Here is a 16829-nt window from a genome sequence, read left to right as displayed (position 1 = left end):
TTCAGAATGATAGATGTTAGATTGATCCTCAATCATAGTACCCGGATGCACTTTTTACTCAAAAAGTTTATTTATTTATTTTTTATCCATAGATTGTGACCCAATGGTGCACTTGGGAATTTTACTTTTGGATGAAGGTCATCTTGTTGGTCTATCCCATTCTAACAATAACCTGTGGAGGCCAAGAGAAAAAGATGTAGGACACAGCCAGCAATACTCATAATTCAGATAGCTAACCCTAAAATTAATTTGGGTCTCAGACCAGACCTCCTTGTCCCAACCCCTAAACCCAAACATAAATACAGAACATGGGCATTTACATACCACTCACTGCTCTCATGTCCTGTTTGGTGTTAGGATCCAGGGTGATGGCGCCTGGAAGAGAAAGGACCTTGGTCCAGAGACAATGTTATATTTTGGATTATGCAAATCAAATCTAATAAATATTGGTTACATTTCTTGAAAAAGAGTGCCTGGTGAATACAGACCCCTCCGGGTGGACCACTGTCATTATGTCTGCCCAGGTACATTTTCTAATATTTGTGATTGCTCTGCTGTTGTATGTGTCCTAATACTTTTGGACTATCTCCTGATATTACACATTCCACAGTTGGGAACCCTAGGAATAAACAACGCTGTGGTCTGTAGCAGTAAATGCCGTCAGCGCCGTTCCACTTATTATCTGAGCTAACAAAACACATGAATCATGCTGAGCTGAGGTGCTGCTCTGAATTATCCTAGAACTAAATGCCACTAAGTTAAAATGGTAAATTGTAAATTTCCTAACTTTTGTAATATGCCCCTGGATTGGAACATCCATAATAATTGTTTCTAATTTTCGCCTATTCAGTGAACCTGCTCGGTAGTTCTGTTATAACTAGGTGTACTCTATGAGTAGATGTGTAGCCACTAAGCTCTGTGTCTCAATACTGTCTGTAATCTATTGTATAACTACCAAGCTTTGTGCCCCAAATCCTAAGTGTAACTGACAAGCTCTCTACTTCAATTCTGAGGTGCAGCTGCCAAGCGTCATGACTCAACTGTGTGACCTCCAAGCTCTGTGCCTCAACTAAGAAGTGTGCCCTAACTCTGATGGGTAACTAACAAGTTCTGTGCCTCCATTGTGATATGTAACTGCCAACTTATGTGCCTCAACTCCATTGTGTAATCTCCACGCTCTGTCCTTCAATTCTGATTTGTAGCTACAGAGCTCTGTGTTTCAACTCCGATGTATAAGCTCCAAGCTTTGTTCCGCAAGTAACATGTGCAATTGACAAGCTTTATGCCTAAACACTGGCTTGTAACTGCCAAGCTCTATACCTTAGTTTTCAATTGTAGCTGCCAAGCATTGTGCCTCAAATAATGTGTAACCATTTTGTATCTTATCTTTGATGTGTAACCACCAAGCACTGAGTCTCAGCTAAAATGTGTAAGTTCCTAGTTGCATTGTGCCTCAAATAATGTGTAACCATTTTGTATCTTATCTTTGATGTGTAACCACCAAGCACTGAGTCTCAGCTAAAATGTGTAAGTTCCTAGTTCTGTGCCTCAACTGTGATGTGTAATCACCAAGCTCTGTGCCTCAGTTCTGATGTGTAACCACCAACCTCTGTGCCCCAACTCTGATGTTTAACCACCAAGCTCTGTGCCTCAGTTCTGATGTGTAACCACCAAGCTCTGTGCCTCAACTTTGAAGTGTAACCATCAAGCTCTGAACCTCAACTGTGATGCATAACCAAGCTCTGTGTCTTAACTCTGATGTTTAACCACCAAGTTCTGTGCCTCAACTCTGATGTTTAACCACCAAGCTCTATGCCTCAACTCTGATGTGTAGCCGCCAAGGTCCTTTCCACAACTCTGATGTGCAGCCATCAAGTTCTCAACTAATATATATTTAGAATTTAGAGTCCTCAGTAGTTGATACCTTTTAATGGTTAACTGAAAAGATGGTAACAAATTGCAAGCTTTCGAGACTACACAGGTCTCTTCATCAGGCATAGTAACCACCAAGCTCTGTGCCTTTAATCTGTTGTATTAACCACCAAGCTCTGTGCCTTTGTTCTGTTGTATTAACCACCATGCTCTGTGCCTCAACTCTGATGTATAACCACCAAGCTCCTCTGTGCCTTGATTCTGATGTATAACTACCAAACTCTGTGCCTTTATTCTGATGTAAAACCACCAAACTCTGTGCCTTTATTCTGTTGTATTAACCACCATGCTCTGTGCCTCAACTCATGTATAACCACCAAGCTCTGTGACTTTATTCTGCTGTATTAACCACCAAGCTCTGTGCCTTCAATCTGGTGTATTAACCACCAAGCTCTGTGCCTCAACTCTGATGTATAACCACCAAGCTCTGTGCCTTTATTCTGATGTATAACCACCAAGCTCTGTGCCTCAACTCTGATGTATAACCACCAAGCTCTGTGCCTTTATTCTGTTGTATTAGCCACCAAGCTCTGTGCCTTTATTCTGTTGTATTAACCACCAAGCTCTGTGCCTTTATTCTGTTGTATTAACCACCAAGCTCTGTGCCTTTATTGTTGTATTAGCCACCAAGCTCTGTGCCTTTTTTCTGTTGTATTAGCCACCAAGCTCTGTGCCTTTATTCTGTTGTATTAACCACCAAGCTCTGTGCCTTTATTCTGTTGTATTAGCCACCAAGCTATGTGCCTTTATTCTGTTGTATTAACCACCAAGCTCTGTGCCTTTATTCTGTTATATTAGCCACCAAGCTCTGTGCCTTTATTCTGTTGTATTAACCACCAAGCTCTGTGCCTTTATTCTGTTGTATTAGCCACCAAGCTCTGTGCCTTTATTCTTTTGTATTAGCCACCAAGCTCTGTGCCTTTATTCTGTTGTATTAACCACCAAGCTCTGTGCCTTTATTCTGTTGTATTAGCCACCAAGCTCTGTGCCTTTATTCTGTTGTATTAGCCACCAAGCACTGTGCCTTTATGCTGTTGTATTAACCACCAAGCTCTGTGCCTTTATTCTGTTGTATTAACCACCAAGCTCTGTGCCTTTATTCTGTTGTATTAACCACCAAGCTCTGTGCCTTTATTCTGTTGTATTAACCACCAAGCTCTGTGCCTTTATTCTGTTGTATTAGCCACCAAGCTCTATGCCTTTATTCTGTTGTATTAACCACCAAGCTCTGTGCCCTTATTCTGTTATATTAGCCACCAAGCTCTGTGCCTTTATTCTGTTGTATTAACCACCAAGCTCTGTGCCTTTATTCTGTTGTATTAACCACCAAGCTCTGTGCCTTTATTGTTGTATTAGCCACCAAGCTCTGTGCCTTTATTCTGTTATACTAGCCACCAAGCTCTGTGCCTTTATTCTGTTGTATTAACCACCAAGCTCTGTGCCTTTATGCTGTTGTATTAGCCACCAAGCTCTGTGCCTTTATTCTGTTGTATTAACCACCAAGCTCTGTGCCTTTATTCTGTTGTATTAGCCACCAAGCTCTGTGCCCTTATTCTGTTATATTAGCCACCAAGCTCTGTGCCTTTATTCTGTTGTATTAACCACCAAGCTCTGTGCCTTTATTCTGTTGTATTAACCACCAAGCTCTGTGCCTTTATTCTGTTATATTAGCCACCAAGCTCTGTGCCTTTATTCTGTTATACTAGCCACCAAGCTCTGTGCCTTTATTCTGTTATACTAGCCACCAAGCTCTGTGCCTTTATTCTGTTGTATTAACCACCAAGCTCTGTGCCTTTATGCTGTTGTATTAGCCACCAAGCTCTGTGCCTTTATTCTGTTGTATTAACCACCAAGCTCTGTGCCTTTATTCTGTTGTATTAGCCACCAAGCTCTGTGCCCTTATTCTGTTATATTAGCCACCAAGCTCTGTGCCTTTATTCTGTTGTATTAACCACCAAGCCCTGTGCCTTTATTCTGTTGTATTAACCACCAAGCCCTGTGCCTTTATTCTGTTGTATTAACCACCAAGCTCTGTGCCTTTATTCTGTTGTATTAACCACCAAGCTCTGTGCCTTTATTCTGTTATATTAGCCACCAAGCTCTGTGCCATTATTCTGTTGTATTAACCACCAAGCTCTGTGCCATTATTCTGTTGTATTAACCACCAAGCTCTGTGCCTTTATGCTGTTGTGTAACCGGCAAGCCGCGTGCTCTGTGCCTTGCTGCTGTATGTAATTTCCAAGATTGTGCCCTCATTAAGAGACTGACTGCTCACGAGATGCCTCATACTTTGTACACATCTATTCCAGTTGAATTATGAAATCACTGTGCCATCTTTGAGAGGAACCAAATTAAATGTCATAGACCACACACCCAGGACTGAAATACTAGACTTCATTAAGCATTTATAGGAGACATGGATTTCCCTACATGAAGGGGTTATGTAATTTCCGAGGAAGAACTGGAAAATTAAAAAAAAATGCAGATTTTCACAGCTTGCGCTATGTGGCAAATTTTTGGCCTTTTGCAGAACTGTTTATACCTGGTACCCTATATGTGGGAACAAAACAAAGCTATTAAGGTACTTTGAAATACCATGATGTGTAACATTCTGTCCAGCCATAGGAACGGAATGCTGAATTACACCAGAACATCATTGGGACACAGGATATGTAGGTCAAGGTAGGAGAACATGATGTGTGTCACTTCCCCTTACAGAACATATGTTTGTGGTTTAGGAAAAAACCCACAGATCACAAATGAAGTTCAGTATGATCGATGTCACAAAATCACAACAAAACAAACCCATCACAGATGTTATACCACATAAAAAAATGATCATGCATGCACCCTAAAGCAACAAACACAATAAATGTAAGAGATAAAAGAATATTTTTCTGATAACACCCTTTTTATATAAAGCTAGAAATACCCTTTAAAGGCTACATTCATCAGTAAAGATCTTCTGACCTTGAAGGCTAAGATAAGTTCACATTCAGCAGATTTATTGCACAAAGAGATGATCACTAGGGTTGAGCGAAACGGGTCGTTCATTTTCATAAGTCGCCGACTTTTGGCAAAGTCGGCGTCTCATGAAACCCGATCCGATCCCAGTGTGGGTCGGCCACGTGGAACGCGAACTTGGCGCCAAAGTCGCGTTTCGAATGACGCCTTCCCCGCCATTTTTTTGAGCCAATTAATTGTGGGCAGCGTGATGACATAGGTTCCGGCTCCTGCGGCATCATAGTGCTATGTTACGTTTTCGGACGTAGTAATTTCCGGAGTCAAAAAATAACATATGCCTTGCACGGAGGAGAGAGAGAGAGAGAGAGAGAGAGAGAGAGAGAGAGAGAGAGAGAGAGAGAGAGAGAGAGAGAGAGAGAGAGAGAGAGAGAGAGAGAGAGAGAGAGAGAGAGAGAGAGAGAGAGAGAGAGAGAGAGAGAGAGAGAGAGAGAGAGAGAGAGAGAGAGAGAGAGAGAGAGAGAGAGAGAGAGAGAGAGAGAGAGAAAAAAAAATAATTTCATTGACAAACATTGGGTTTCGTGTTCCAGTAGAATCGGCCGATTCCATACGATCCGACATCCGAGAAGGTCGGGTTTCACAAAACCCACCTCGATCCTAAAAAAGCTAAGGTCGCTCAACCCTAATGATCACTGCTTTATTCACTCAGGGAACTTTAGGACTTCCAGAATGGTGGGGAACCCTATATTCAGACTGTCAGAGATCATATATACTGTATATTACCCATCCCATGAATAAGTGATACATTTATTTAGTGCATATTTGTCAACTTTAGGTGGTTGGCATCCTGGAGAAGTCCAGCTGAGCATTAAAAGTTTTCATAATCAATTGTGCCCCTTTTTAATCCATTGCCCCTCCACGCCAATTCTCTTGCTGAAACCTGGGAGGTTTCAGCAGTACCCCAGTGATTTTCTGTCTCTTCCAGGAGATCACTCCTTTTTTTGGGACATTTGAGGAGATTTGGCAAATATGATTTAGTAGAAAAAATCCTTTAAAGCTTGAACTCAGGAGTAAACAAAAAATGCCCTTCATGCTCACCCCTTCGTTCAATCTATTGTTGTTTTTAGTTGGAAAAAATAAAACACCCACAAAAACTGCATGTCATGATTGCTTTTTTTTTTTTCTTCTTTGTTCCTACCCTTGGTCTATGCTCAGTATAACAGTATTTCCTTGACTTGGACTTACTGAAGCTCCAAACTGAAACCAAACATTGCGCAAAAGTTTGTGACTTGCAAAAATTGTTTCATGACTTCGCTCCTGTTTAAATTTCTCTCCATTTCCAAGATCTCCATTTTCTGTCAGCAAATGAAAATATTTACACTCTGAAGTTAGAAATTGGCACAAATCTAATATTTATTCATTACATTTTTTCCATTCTAGACAACTCTCTGTGAGTTAAACAGCCCGATTCCTATTTTACCAACAACCACTGATACATTGTTACAAAACTATCAGGACACCATAGATTGCTGCTATTATAAAAGGAGGGGAAAAAAAAATCTATTGTTCTATCAGTTGTGTTCCAGTTTTTTGTGTCCCATGATGTAAACAGACGAGTTTCGATCACTTTACAGCAAGCAGACATCTGAACAATTGAATTGAATCATAAAGTTTTTTAGAAAGTTGCAGAACTTTCAGGCTATGTGCACACGTCAGGATTTCTTGCAGAAATTTCCTGAACAAAACCGGACATTTTCTGCAAGAAATCCGCATGCGTTTTTCTCGCTTTTTTTGCGGATTTTTTGTGTTTTTTTCCGGAGGTTCCCAATGCAATAATATAGTGGGAAATCCGCAAAAAATCTGCAAAATTAATGAACATGCTTCGTTTTTTACCGCGATGCGTTTGTTTTGCTTAAAAAAAACGCAACATATGCACGAAAATTGCAGAATGCATTATAAATGATGGGATGCATATGTTTGCATTTTTTAAGCGTTTTTAGCACATTTTTATAGTGAAAAAACCCCCAAAAACCTTGAAAATTCCTGAAGGTGTGCACATAGCCTTAAGTGTGCAATGAAATATCCCTTGTGGCATCATCTCTGTCATACGAGGAGCAGATTCAATCTAATGGGATCCAAGGCATTTTTGCTGCTCCTATGAAAATTACCATGGGTCTTGGATAATTGTTCTCTGAGTATTTGTGACTGCTCGGAGATTTCGTTTTTGTTGACTCAGCTGAATGATTTACAGCTGGTAGCCAGCCTGAGTACATGTGGGGTTGCCTGGTTGCTAGGTAAATCGTGCACTTGCGGCGACGAAAACTAAATCTCCGAGCAGTTATAAATACTCGGAGACCACCCAAGCGTGCTTGGGAAAACCCGAGCAATGAGTTTATTCGCTCATCACTACTGACGAGTGATGGTAGCAACTCTTTCCACTACTAGACAAGTTATTGGGGAACTCACAGTGAGCGTATGGTATATACACCTCCAACTCCAATGAATGGAATATATATATATCCCCCAATAGGATTACTGCCAGCTCCACAATAATCAAAGGGACCACTACTAGCTGCTACCACCAATCATTTATACAGGCTGATTGGATACCCGTTATAGGTAGCGTATGGCTTCAGGGGTGCGGTTTACAGAGCAAGAGGAGCAAAGCTATTCAATTTTATATATTTAATACAAAAAGTTAGACACCGTTTATAAAAAAATATACAAAGATGATACAAAATGGGAACAAAACGATACAGTATAAACAATCACATAAAATAAAAGGGATGACAAATGAAAAGTACTAAACCTGTGTCACAGAAATGGCTCAGAGCTTAGCGGAGGGAGGTACTGCTTTTTAGGAAAATGGACAGAACCAGAGCAAGTTGTCTTCCAGGACTGACAAATGACAAAAACCCGAACTCTGCTTTTTATTAGATCGAGGTTATGCCCACATACCTCCCTTGATAAGCTCTTCTGAGGGGCTGGTCGTAGGATGTGTTAGGTCTTTTAGAAGTTTATGAGATCCTTAACTTTCAGGATATCTTCACATCTGGAGGTTCCAGGCAGGAGATATTGTTGTCATGATTCCTATCACGATTGTACCATTCTATAGAGATGAAACATGGCATGGATAGCATCATCCATCTGGCTGATATTAAGTTGGATGTGTTCGGCTGGCTTTAATGTGATGTGAGTGAATGCCTTATGTTCATACCTCTGCTACAATGCTGAAAATATACTTCCCGTAAATATCGTATCGATGCAAACCCCAATATTCATCACTGACCACTGGCTCTAGAGTGTCTGAGATAATTCCTTTGAAAAGAGGAAGCCGCTGTAAATCTCAACATATGAGTAAACGAATCCTAGACTTGTTGGCTGGTTCTCAGCAGATTCCTTGTTGTAAAAACTCATTCGTGGCAGAAGGTCCTACATCAATGGAGGTTGAATTGTCAGCTCTTACTTCCCCAGTAATAATTAATCCCATGATATGTCAATTTTCCAGAGATGTCTTTATGGATTTTATAATTTTTCTCTACAACATTTTGTATACTTTTTTTGTGTGCTGTCTTTTAGCTGTATTTTTGTAATGTTGCTGAAATACAGATGGTAAAAAAAAAATTATAATACGTCCATGTGAACATTTGGTGAAACTGATGTATAGGAAATAAAACGTCTCCATGATACAGTAATATGAATGAGCCCTTATGCTACTTTTCTTTCCTATAACAGTCAATGGGAGAAAAAGAGGTGCTTAAAAATAATTGTCGCTGTTTATTGCTCCTAAAATCTGAAGACGTGGATGTAAAACATGTGTTAAACACGATTACATAGTAGCAAACAGTCAGATACAGTGTGGTAAACCATACCGACAGTGAAAACGTGACGGTTTAATCATTTAGCCTCGCTAGTTAATTAACTGTTTGCACACTGGTTAATAAATGAGCAGAGGTCAGTGGTGCTTGGTCTACCTGGTGGGGGCCACAGAGAGGAGGAGGAGGAGAGCAGAGGGGAAGGAGGGGGTTTCCACAATCTACTGCTGTAAGTCACTCTGTAGGATGCTGTCTAGGGAGGAGTTCTGCAAAAGTCACTTTTTTCCCCCTTAGTCCACCTCACACACTTCCATCCACTGGGCTGCAGTCTGCAGTGGGCTGGCACTAGTCTATGAAATAGGAGCAGGCTGGGTGCAGTTCACACTGGTAGAGGGGCAGGACAGGAGCGCTCTGTTCCCTATCCTATGGAAACTTCAGGGAGAAAGCTGAAAGAATGAGTGTGAAGTTGTGCGCTGTCCTTCTCCTTGTCCTCCTGTGTAAGGTGGCAGTGCCAGTCAGCTTCCATTACCACCGCTACCAGGAGCTGATCCAGGCTCTGTATGACGTTCACCATGCCTGCCCTTATATCACCAAGATCTACAGTATTGGCAGAAGCCACCAAGGGAGGCACCTATATGTCATCGAGTTCAGCGACAACCCGGGCACCCACGAACTGCGTGAGTATCGGGGCATGGGGACGTCTGGTCGCGACTTACTGTATATTGTGAGATATAACTTGTATTTTTTAGATCAGATTCAAGAAAATGTAAGTAATATGTCATCGTAATATACTATGTTATAACAATAATGATGATAATAATAAGAGTTAATAAGAAGAATATACCATGTAATACACAATGATAATATACCATATATTCTATTATTATTACTCATGTGTGCTACAACTAATCATATGACTGTCAGGAGCAGAAATCAATTTTTAAGGAAACTAATAATAAAATATCTATCTACAATCTATTATCTATTTATTATCTATCCGTCTATTATCTATCTATCATCTATCTATTCTCTGTCTGTTATCTATAGAAAAATATATGGGCCCTTTGCAGCCCAAGAGCTAATAAAAAATTCTAAATTGCACCTACTTTGGAGGTATAAATGGACCCCCTTACCTCTTGGTTCCCTGTTTGGCGGCACGGGTTGCACCAACAATATGTCTGTCTGTCTGTCTATCTATCTATCATCTATCTATTATCTATCTATTTATTATCTATCTTTGTATATATACTGTATTTCTATCTATTATCTATTTATCTTTTATCTATCTATCTATCTATCTATCTATTATCTATCTCTTTCTATCTATCTTTTATCTATTTATCTTCTATCTTTCTATTATCTATCTATCTATTATCTATTTATCTTCTATCTATTTATCTTCTATCTATCTATTATCTATCTATCTATCTATCTATCTATCATCTATCTGTTATCTATCTATCTATCTATCTATCTATCTATCTATCTATCTATCTATCTATCTATCTATCTATCTATCTATCTCTGCCTATAGTATGCCATTCACATGAGATGACTGGGTCGATCTCATGTGCATCCTGAGCTGCTGACGGAGGGTTCTTTGGGCAGACAGCTATCTTTCCCAATCCCACATACATGAGTGCCCGGGTTAGCTGAGTGTTCATATGTTCATCAGATCCGGAAGAATTTGGTGGGTTTTGCTGCCTTCCATCTAATATATGGAGGCTGTTAGTGAATCTGCAGATCTCTCTGATAGTTATTTATTGGTGCAGCCTTTGGCACTTTCTTACCCTTCACCCATCTGCTCGTATCTTGAATACATTTTGAGGTAAAGTTTCACCTTACGAGACACTTCACAAACTTTACTTCCTGCAAATTTTTAGGCCCCTAATTCATCAAGACCGGTGATTGGTATGTCGATCTCAATGAACAGCCCCTGGAATAAGATACACCATACTGATTAAGCATCCTGGACCTCATAAGGAACTTGGCACATCTTTCAGCTGCCGCGTGCCACCTAAATATATGTACGTCAGTCATAGGCATGCATTATAATGCACTATAAATGAAAATTTGGCAGCATTGTAAGCAGTTTTACACCAGAAGAGTGGCGTACACTGCACCTTCTATTCTAATTGAATTATTCCTATATAAGGCTTTGTTCACACATTGCGTTTTTGCAGCAGTTTTTTTTTAATGATTTTTTTTTTTCTGCAAATTTTCAGCTGTGTTTCACAGTACCGGCAAAGTTTATGAGATTTCAGAACTCTCATGCACACACCTTGATTTTTTAACTGACTGTTTTGTCAAAGAGCTGTGTGTCACTTTTTTCAGCATTTTTGCAGCATTTTTCACCCATTGAAAGCACTGGGTAGTGCAGAAAATGCTGCAAAAACTCTGGAAAAAACGTAGGTACCGGATTTTGCTGCGTTTTTGGTGTCAAAACCTGATGAAGGTTGACGTTGCTTCTTTACTGCAAAGAGAGCAGGTTTTGCATGTGTGAAAAAATACATCAAAGATGCAATGTGTGAACATAGACTAAGAAGGAGAGAATTATGTCATTGACAAAAAATAAGCAGAGGGGACAATGAAACCCCTGTGCCTGCCCCATATAGACCCTGGGTGACAGCAGAAGCCTCCAAATGAGATGTCACCTGTTACCTAACATGTAGGCTTTATGTAACGACACCGTATGTTGTCGGGATGGGGTGCACAGAAGTGTTACACGCTGTCCATCTACATTGATCGCAGTGTGGATTGTTTACATTCTGACATGGACAATTGTCCCATATAATTGCTCGCATTGTGCTCTGGATTGCCCAGAGGCTTATCGCTTCAGCTGTTTTATTACATGTCCCGCGTATCAGCATGGCCTGCACAGGTTCCACATTGTAAAACGTTTCATAGCAGCAATTAGCAATTGCCGAGAATGCAGAGAATCAGATATTATATAATTATATGATATGATACATAAGTATAAGTTCCATTATATATATATATATATATATATATATATATATATATATATATATACAGTATATATATGTCTGTATACAGTTGTGGCCAAAAGTTTTGAGTCGGACACAAATTTGAGTTTTCACAAAGTTTGTTGCTTCGGTGTTCTTAGATCTTGTAGTCAGATGTTTTTCTAATTATTGAAGGACAATTATCAGCATTTCTTAAGTTTTTAAAACTTTTATTGATCATTTATGCAAAGACTCAATATTTAAAGTGTTGACCCTTATTTTCAAGACTTCTGCCCTTCGCTATGGCAGCTGGATATCACCATCAGGGCCAAATCCTAACTGATGACAACTAGTGTTGAACGATACCTTCCGATATGCAAAGGTATCGGTATCGGATTGGATCGGCCGATACCCAAAAAGTATCTGATATCGCCGATACCGATACCCGATACCAATGCATATCAATGGGACACAAAATATCGGAATGGTTCCCAGGGTCTGAAGGAGAGGAAACTCTCCTTCAGGCCCTGGGATCCATATTCATGTATAAAATAAAGAATAAAAATAAAAAATATTGATATACTCACCCCTCGGACGGCCCCTGGCTCTCACCGGTCCAAGAGTCTGCCTCCGTTCCTAAGAATGCTGAGTAAAGGACCTTCGATGACGTCGCGGCTTGTGATTGGTCGCGTGACCGCTCATGTGACCGCTCACGTGACCAATCACAAGCCGTGACGTCATCGCAGGTCCTAAACTCGCTGCATTCTTAGGAACGGAGGCTGCCAGTTACACCGCTAAGGTCCAGGCTCCGCCGGAGGGGTGAGTATATCCATATTTTTTATTTTTATTCTTTATTTTTTACATCAATATGGATCCCAGGGCCTGAAGGAGAGTCTCCTCTCCTCCAGACCCTGGGAACCATACACTGGGAACTTCCGATTCCGATTTCCGATATCACAAAAATATCAGAACTCGGTATCGGAATTCCGATACCGCAAATATCGGCCGATACCCGATACTTGCGGTATCGGAATGCTAAACACTAATGACAAACCATTCTTACCTAATTATTCCTTGGAGTTTATCACAATTTCTGTTTTTTGATTGTCCACTCACTTTTTGCAAATTGACCATAGGTTGTCAACGGGATTGAGATCTGAAAATTGCAGCCATAGACCCCAAATTTTAATGGTTTGTTCACCGAGCCACTTAGTTATCATTTTTGACTCGTAACATGGTCTCCCTCATTCCGGAAAAAAACACTGTGCATCACCAAACTGCTCCTGCATGGCTGGGAGAACTTGCTCTTGCATGATCTGTACATTTCATTCTTTTATTCATGGCAGTGTTATTAAATAACATTGTGAGTGAGCCCCCTCAATGGATGAAAAGCCCCCACATATCAATTATCTCAGGATGTTTTATTGATGGCAGGACACAGGACTCATGGCACCTTTTCTTCTCCGTGCAATCATTTTTTCATATGTTCCAAACAGCCTTGATCAAAGAAAATAACTTTACCCCAGTCCTCTACAGTCCAACAAAGATATTTTAGGCAGGTGTGGAAGAAATGCTGCAAAGTAAGACCAAATCATATCAAATCAAACCGATCAAATAAATCAATATTTGGTGTGAGCAACCTTTGCCTTCAAAACAGCATCAATTCTTCTAGGATCACTTGCACTAAAACTGGGATTTTGTAGGATCCTAGTCAGGTATGAGTAACAATTATATGAAAAAGGTGATAATGATCATGATTTTCATTAGTAGGCTAAACCATCGTCATTAACTGATACAGAAACAGCCGTGTAGGAGGCTTAAAACTGGATAAGAAACAGCCAAACTCTGCTGCAAAGGTCGGGTTGTGTAAAACAATTTCAAGTCACAGGTTACACTAATGCAAAACTGAGTACAGCAACCAGACACAACGTGGTTACACAAGTGTTATGACCCCAGTGGACAGGGTCTCAGAGGAACGTGTAAGTCTGCAAGATACAAAAATCCAGCTCATAGGGCTGTGGCAACTGGGTTGACCAAATAGCTACTCCTAACGCCAACACTAGAAGTAGCCGGGGATCATGCCTACGGTGATCGCTAGATGACTCGCGCCAGCCGGAGAATCTAACTACCCCTAGGAGAAGAAAACAAAGACCTCTCTTGCCTCCAGAGAAAGGGACCCCAAAGCAAGATACAAGCCCCCCACAAATAATAACGGTGAGGTAAGAGGAAATGACAAACACAGAAATGAACCAGGTTCAGCAAAGAGAGGCCAGCTTACTAATAGCAGAATATAGCAAGATAACTTATCTGGTCAACAAAAACCCTATAAAAATCCACGCTGGAGATTCAAGAACCCCCGAACCGTCTAACGGTCCGGGGGGAGAACACCAGCCCCCTAGAGCTTCCAGCAAAGGTCAGGATACAGATAGGAACAAGCTGGACAAAAATACCAAACAAAACAAAAGCAAAAAGCAAAGAAGCAGACTTAGCTTGAAAAACAGGAACCAGGATCAGAGGACAAGAGCACAACAGATTAGCTCTGATTTCAACGATGCCAGGCATTGAACTGAAGGTCCAGGGAGCTTATATAGCAACGCCCCTGAACTAACGGCCCAGGTGAGGATATAGAAAAAGACAGACGCTCCAGAGTCAAATCACTAATGACCACTAGAGGGAGCAAAAAGCAAAATCACAACACACAAGGTAGTTATACTGCATCAGCAAGGTCTTCCTCAGGCAGAGATTCCAGAACAGGCTGGGGTGTCAAGATGTGATGTTCAAGTTCTTTTGAAGAAGCAGTAAGAAATGGACAATGTTGAGGATTGTAGACACGGTGGTTGGCCAAGGAAAAAGAGTGCCGCAGATGAGAGACACATCATTCTTACTGTCCTTTGAAATCGGAAGATGTGCGGCAGTGCTATCAGTTCAGTACTGGACAGCAACCATTGGGACCCAGTTGCACCCATCTACTGTTCAGAGAAGATGTTTTTGGAACAACCTCCTGTTGAGTTCCTTCAAAAACTGTGTGCAAGTTTAACTAGAAGTGATGCTTTCATGCTGTTTTGTAAGCATTCTTAGTTTGCAGCATTTTTTCCACACCTGCCTAAAAATTCTATACAGAAATGTATATACAGGTGCTTCTCACTAGATTAGAATATCATCAAAAAGTTAATTTATTTCAGTTCTTTAATACAAAAAGTGAAACTCATATATTATATAGAGTCATTACAAACAGAGTGATCTATTTCACTTGCTTATTTCTATTAATGTTGATGATTATGGCTTACAGACAATGAAAACCCAAAAGTCATTATCTCAGTAAATTAGAATACTTTATAACACCAACTTGAAAAATGATTTTAAAATCCGAAATGTTGGCCTACTGAAATGTATGTTCAGTAAATGCACTCAATACTTGGTCGGGGCTCCTCTTCCATCAATTACTGCATCAATGCGGTGTGGCATGGAGGCGATCAGCCTGTGGCACTGCTGAGGGGTTATGGAAGCCCAGGTTGCTTTGATAGCAGCCTTCAGCTTGTCTGCATTGTTGGGTCTGGTGTCTCTCATCTTCCTCTTACAATACCAAGGTCAGGCGAGTTTGCTGCCAATCAAGCACAGTGATACTATTGTTTTTACACCAGGTATTGGTACTTTTGGCAGTGTGGACAGGGGCCAAGTCCTGCTGGAGAATGAAATATCCATCTCCAAAAAGCATGTCGACAGAGGGAAGCATGAAGTGCTCTAAAATGTCCTGGTAGACGGCTGCGCTGACTTTGGTTTTGATAAAACACAGTGGACCTACACCAGCAGATGAAATGGCTCCCCAAACCATCCCTGATTGTGGAAACTTCACACTAGACCTCCAGCAGCTTGGATTGTGGCCTCTGCACTCTTCCTCCAGACTCTGGGATCTCGATTTGCAAATGAAATGCAAAATTTACCTTCATCTGAAAACAACACCTTGGGCCACTGACAACAGTCCAGTTCTTTTTCTCCTTGGCCCAGGTAAGACGCTCCTGGTATTGTCTATTGGTCATGATGAGTGGCTGACACAAGGAATGCGACACTTGCAGCCCATGTCCTGGATACGTCTGTTTGTGGTGGCTCTTGAAGCAATGACTCCAGCAGCAGTCCACTTCTTGTGAATCTCCACAAATTTTTAAATGGCCTTTTCTTAACAATCCTTTCAAGGCTGTGGTTATCCTGGTTGCTTGTGCACCTTTTTCTACCACAGCTTGGATACAGCACTCTGTGAGCAGCCAGCTTCTTTAGCAATGACCTTTTGTGGCTTACCCTCCTTGTGGAGTGTGGCAATGACTGCCTTCTGGACATCTGTCAGGTCAGCAGTCTTCTCCATGATTGTGGAGACTAAGGGACCTTTATAAACGCTTAGGAAGCCTTTGCAGGTGTTTTTTTTTAATTTATTATTCTTATTTCCTGAGATAATGACCTTTGGGTTTTCATTGGCTGTAAGCCATAATCATCAACATTAACAGAAATAAACACATGAAATAGATCATGCTGTTTGTAATGAATCTATATAATATGAGTTTCACTTTTTCACGGTAGTACATGAAGATTTACCTTCCCAGTAGGCGCTCTGCTAAGTTGTTAGAAATATTAATAATGACTAGCTCGTCAATTGTTCGAACATTGTAAATAAAGCTCTGGAGTATTATAGAGGATGCAACTCAGGATCAGTACAGGATCAGTAATGTAATGTATGTACACAGTGACTGCACCAGCAGAATAGTGAGTGCAGCTCTGGAGTATAATACAGGATGTAACTCAGGATCAGTGCAGGATCAGTAATGTAATGTATGTACACAGTGACTGCACCACCAGAATAGTGAGTGTAGCTCTGGGGTATAATACAGGATGTAACTCAGGATCAGTAATGTAATGTATGTACACAGTGACTGCACCAGCAGAATAGTGAGTGTAGCTCTGGAGTATAATACAGGATGTAAATCAGGATCAGTGCAGGATCAGTAATGTAATGTATGTACACAGTGACTGCACCAGCAGAATAGTGAGTGTAGCTCTGGAGTATAATACAGGATGTAACTCAGGATCAGTAATGTAATGTATGTACACAGTGACTGCACCAGCAGAATAGTGAGTGTAGCTCTGGGGTATAATACAGGATGTAACT

General features: G+C 40.7%; 1 protein-coding gene across 2 annotated transcripts in view; it reads left to right on the top strand.

Annotated features, from left to right (window-relative positions):
• The first annotated feature begins 8949 nt into the window (after positions 1 to 8949).
• The window catches only part of CPN1 (carboxypeptidase N subunit 1), a 50961-nt gene continuing 43081 nt past the window's right edge, over positions 8950 to 16829 (top strand). Inside the window, exon 1 of one of the 2 annotated variants that reach the window (XM_077258353.1) lies at positions 8950 to 9385. In XM_077258353.1, coding sequence (XP_077114468.1) covers positions 9163 to 9385 — 223 coding nt within the window. In that variant the 5' untranslated portion in view covers positions 8950 to 9162. The remainder of the gene's footprint in view (positions 9386 to 16829) is intronic. The other variant, XM_077258355.1, reaches the window with a different exon arrangement.

The sequence above is a fragment of the Ranitomeya variabilis genome, chromosome 4, assembly GCF_051348905.1.
Source record: "Ranitomeya variabilis isolate aRanVar5 chromosome 4, aRanVar5.hap1, whole genome shotgun sequence".
NCBI lineage: Eukaryota > Metazoa > Chordata > Amphibia > Anura > Dendrobatidae > Ranitomeya > Ranitomeya variabilis.
Note: the sequence above shows the minus strand (reverse complement) of the source record. Positions and strands in the feature narration are given on the sequence as shown.